Genomic DNA, 5643 nt, shown 5'->3' with positions numbered 1-5643 from the left:
TTCGCACAGCACATTGTGTGTGCGGCAGCCAGCTTGCTCTCGCACACAACGTGTGCAGAAAAGAATACGAGGAGCACATTTTGTGTGCAGACTCGAAAATAAAAATGCACCCAAATGTGCGGAGACGAAATGTCTACTGCACATTTGTATGAAATGATGATTTAAAAGCGCACAATATTATGACAAATATCGCAGCAAAATAGTACGTAAAACTGATTTGTTTTAATTTTGGTCTTAATACGAAATATTTTATTAAAGAAATGATTTTGTATTTATATTTTAATTTTGAATTTATTATTAGATTTACATTTATTGCTTATATTACTTATTATTTCAAGGTTTACTAATTTAAAACATGGGAATAAAGTTAATTTCACAATGTACTTGAAAACTTTGTTATATTAAATAGGTACATGAATTTAATAGAGAAAGAGTATTTGTTTCAAAATGTTATAAGTAAAGAGGATCGGTTCTACGGATCGTACTTTGAAAAAATTATATATATCAATTTTGGACTACTTCATAAAATTTTATTTAATAGTAAGTTGTAAACTAAGATTCGTTAGTAAGGTTATAAAAACCAAATTAAATATTTTTTACAACAACATAAATTAATTTTGTTATTAGATTTCACTTAATTTTTTATCTTTAATTACAGCTTAAATTTAACGAAGTTATTGAAATAATTCAATAATTTAATATCTTAATTTCTTATTAAAAAATATATAATTTTTATTACATATTTTTTGAAGTAAATTTTCATTTAATCTTATTAATAACATTGCTGAAATATTTTTTTCACTTAAATTATATCTTTGGTTACTTAGCACAGTAGAAAGGGCGCTAAAATCCTGCTACCTGTTCAAGAAAATATTTTCCTTATCTTTCGCGTTTTTTAATGAATGTTAGATACTCTACCTAAGTGAATACATATTTCTGGAGAAGAAAAATATCTATTTGTGGCCCTCCTGTATTATCTTTTTTAAACTGTTGCAAATTTTATTAAACAAATACACCAATACCAATACCTGCTACCTGTTCAAAAAAAATATTTTCCTAATCTTTCGTGTTTTTTAATAAAAGTTAGATACTCTACCTATGTAAATACATATTTTTTGGGCATAAAAAAAATTTCCTAAAATATGTTTTTATTTCTTTTAAACTGGTGCAAAACTTTCCAAACAAATACTTTAAGATCACTTACTATATTTGCATTTAAAAATGCACAAAGTAATATACAAAAAACTGATATTTTAAGTTAAAATACAAATAAGGTTAAGACAGTTATAATTTTTAGTTAACATTACTTAACAAAAATAATTATTTTAAATATTTGTTAATTTATGCAATTTTTAATATAAGTTACAGTCCCAAAGAACGCAAATATCAATTTCTTCAAAATTTGCAACAATATAATATTTTCTATTTCAAACAAAATTGTGAAGTTCCTGTAATTTTTTTCCACCCTTGGGTGCAAGCGCAAAATCGTACATTTGTGCACGTTTGTGCAACCGCACATTTGTGCACATTTGTGCACGTTTGTGCAGTCGCACATTTGTGCACATTTGTGCAAACGTAATATGAGCAGCACACTCGTGTGCAAAGAGAATTTTTTGTCGCACAGTGCGGTGCGAGCATAAAATTTTCTCGCACATCTGATTGTGCACATTTTTGTAAATCAGTCGCACAGCACAAATGTGTGTGGACGAATCTGTGTGCACAATCATTGCTTTGTGCGATGTGAAATTTGAAATCGCACAACAAATTTGAGTGCGTGCATTTTTTTTCTTAACACCACAAATGTGCGTGTGCATATTTTAAAAACAATTTCCACTCGCACAGTGCAGTGTGCGATTTTGTGCACCACATTCCGAACTCTGGTTATTAGGTACATTGAAATACTGAATTACTTATTTAGAAGATGAGCGTTGGTTTACTGTGTAGCCTCTGGAGGCATATCTGAAAAGAAGCCTCTACACTCTCTAAAAAGTAGATTTTTCGAAATATAACTTCAATATACTACTCAGTAAAAAACAAATCCTTTGGAGTATAATTTCACTTACTAAAAGCGTATTGAAATATAAATTCTACTCAGTGAGATGCAGATGTAGAACATCTATTCAGTAAGAAAGTGTGCTGAGTATATCTTCCAATTATTTGAAGCTTTTAGATATAAAATAAAGCAGATTTGTAAGAGTATAGAGTAATACCTCTATTTAACAACAAACCTACTAAGTAGTACTAAGTGTAAGTTGTAAAAGTACGACTTCTATTTACTTGAAATTTATAGAGATATAACTTCTACTCACTTCCAGCTCTTACTGGAAACTTGTGGAGATATAACCTTTACTCACTTAATAACTGATTTGTAGAATTAACTTCCCCTTGCTTCAAATTTGTATAGATTTAGTCTCACAGCAGTAAAGCAGATTTGTGAAAATATAGCTTCTACTTAGTAGAGGTATATAGCTTGTAGAGGTATAACCTCTAGATCCGAACAACATATCACGAGTATCTCGAATATCGTTAAAAATATTTGACGTTACAGCTTATGTATGAATTCTGTCATTGTAGTATTTGTATTTAAACTCATAAACTATAGTATTTATATTTTAAAATTAATAATATATCATTCATTAAATGCTAGAAATTTATTTTATTTTTCATTGTATTTTCAGGCGCTCGTAATAAACATTAGTAGCATCTTTTTCGACTTAGTATGCATAATCTTATTTTTCCATTACATGAGTAAGTCTTGATAACCAACAAAACGTTTTTATCTTTAAACTTTTTAATTATTTACATATTAATCTAAATTATTTTAACAGATGGCTGGGCAGTTGCTTTCTCCATAATAAATTTGCTTGTACGCCCGGTGAGCGTTATTTTACTCTACCGTGAATTCAATTCACGCGGAGGCAGCATGCAAACTGGTTCAGTGTTCCCTACAACACAACAAAGAAGCTATCAAGATATTGACAGACCAGCACAATCGACACCCACCAATGCGCAGCCTGGTCCAAACGTTGCTAGTATCTTCTAGAAGTACTAAGAAGTCAATGCAACGTTTAATTTAGTTTTTTTTTTGTTAATTTTAATTATATACGTTATCCTTCCAATTTACTCGAAAGACAATGTTTATTAAAATATAAAAAAAAATTATACTCTTATTTTACAGTATTTGGGCTATTAAAGTTATTTTTAGAAGTTCAATGGATGAAATGTCTTTTGTATTTTGTGTTTTTTTTTATACAACAATGAACAAAATAATTTAATTTATATATGCCTTAAAATAACAATAAGACAAATGATGTACTTGCATTTTGCTATTAAATATAAACAAAAAACAAAATTTTTGTAATTGAATTTAGGAGTATACATATATGTTTAAAGAATATTATAAATTATGTTAATCTCTTTTTATATGTATAAACTAATTGTTAATTATTTAAATTACCTTTCGTATATTTTTTAGCATTTCGGTATAAGAGATTGAAATCTATTAAAATTGTTAATCATATATATGTAAAAGGAAAAATCATACCATCTATTGTAATCTGTGCAATCAAATATTTAACCTACTAAAAATATATATAAACTAAACATAATTTTAAATTTATGTTTTTGTTTCCTAAAAATGTATAAAGTAATCTGCCCTGTTACCATCATCTAAATGTGCCATCTTAAACGATTAAAATTCTTTTGATGTCAGATTATCATAGTGACTTAATTTTAGTCCAATATACATAATTTCTATAGAAAGTAGAAGTGAAATTTCGGAACACAAGTGTATGAAATTGTTTGCAATTTAATATAATTGTGTTTTATGCGCTCCATCTAAGATAATACAGCAAGTGAATAGATTGCTGAAAAAACAACGAACTAGAATGTGTTATTTAAAAACTCATTTCAAGTACGTTCTTATTAAAGCTTGACGAGATATATATTGCAGGAGATATGAAAGGAAAAAATACGAATATACCTATGAGTTAGGTACTAGATATGTGAGTAGAAGAGAGGTTTTTTGGAGTAAGGAATGAATAAGGAATATATGGGATTTAATTGAAACTAGCGGAGAAATTTTGCCACTTCAATAGATTAGATCCAAAAATAAATAGGCTATGTACAAGGAGACATGAGTACAAAAAGGTGACATGAGGAGTATAACTACAGTTGAGCACACTTTGCAAATTGATATATTTATTCGTGAGAAGTGATGATGTAGTAAATGGCTTTACCCTGATCTCTATTGGAATAGAACATTGCTTGATGCACGAGATAGACGTTATTCTTCCCTGTAGATATTAGGTGGAGGATAGTTAAGACCTATATTGGTATGTAACCGTGGTCTGAAAGAAGATACTGCATCTGTGTGGAGAACTACAAGTTCACGTTTGTATTTGACCTAGCTGATGTTGATCCATTGTAGTAAGTATGAATGTAAACACGATACAAAGAAAGGATACGATAGATGATCCATGGAAGGAGGGCTCATATAGCAGTTGAAGTAGTCATCTGTGTGGCCCGCAAGTAGATATTACTTAGTCTTTAGTCTTAGTCTTAGCCCCCTTAGTCATGTTTTAAATTTTGACAGAATACAAGTACTTGCAGTCTAAAATCTACTTTTAAAAGTATATAATACTTGGACAGTGGGTGATTGAGCCTCTTAGTCAAGTATGACGTTTAGCCAGGCTTTAAGTTTTGGCAGGGTACAAGTACTTGCAGTCTAAAATTTATACATAGGCAATTAAATTCGAAAAAGTCTTTTCAAAGACATTGTCGGGTATTTGGGAGTACCCGAAACAACTATATGGTTAGCCAAGAAATCAAATCAAACAAATTTTATTAGTATAAAATTCAAATAAAATTTAATGTGAATAATTTAATGCGTTTGTGGCATAATAAATAAGTATAATACTTTACGACAGCAGGAAATACCTATAGTACATCTAAACCGCGTGATATGCACATAAACCATGACCCAGTGTTATCGATTTTAGATGTTCATAGCATCGATTTCTATCGATATCAGCAAAAGATATATTTTTTTAAAAGTTAGAAGGGTTCGAATAGAAATGAAAAGACAACAACAAAATTTTATATCAATTTATTGAAATTTGGCTGTTAATAGTCTGTATATAATTTGTTTGGTCTGCAAGAGCCAGAATAAGAACTCGTACCTGTCAAATAAGAAGCGATGAATAATCGCTTCTTACTCCACAAGTATTCACGGCTGCATAAACTTTCCGTGCTCAAGTTCCAGGTTTTTTGTCACCTTTTATTTTTTAAGTGACATTTACCAAACCACTTGCCGTGCTTTAAATTAGAACGAGCTTATAAACTACAGCTTTATTTAGAAACACAAGATTAACGAATTGAAAGTTAGTTCATGAGGTTCCTTTAATGAATGCAAATATTTGCATTTGTAAAATTGCACCCAAAAAAGGCATATTACATATAGTACTCGTAAGTAAAAATATGTATAACAGATATCGCTGCAAAAAAGAATAGCTTCAAATAAAAATAGGCAATAATAATTTTATATTATTGAAATAAATAGAAATTTTTAAATTATAATAATTTTCATATAATAATATTATATTTCATATATAATTAATTTTAACTTAACATGTACAAAAAAAA

General features: G+C 29.1%; 1 protein-coding gene across 1 annotated transcript; it reads left to right on the top strand.

Annotated features, from left to right (window-relative positions):
• Positions 1–2683: 2683 nt before the first annotated feature.
• Positions 2684–3602, top strand: LOC119670998. The gene is made up of 2 exons (XM_038081479.1): positions 2684–2748; positions 2829–3602. Exons 1-2 carry the CDS (start codon positions 2745–2747, stop codon positions 3041–3043), a joined length of 219 nt encoding a protein of 72 aa, XP_037937407.1. The 5' UTR covers positions 2684–2744; the 3' UTR covers positions 3044–3602.
• Positions 3603–5643: the final 2041 nt, after the last annotated feature.

The sequence above is a fragment of the Teleopsis dalmanni genome, chromosome 1 (genome assembly GCF_002237135.1).
Source record: "Teleopsis dalmanni isolate 2A chromosome 1, ASM223713v2, whole genome shotgun sequence".
Taxonomy (NCBI): Eukaryota; Metazoa; Arthropoda; class Insecta; order Diptera; family Diopsidae; genus Teleopsis; species Teleopsis dalmanni.
Note: the sequence above shows the minus strand (reverse complement) of the source record. Positions and strands in the feature narration are given on the sequence as shown.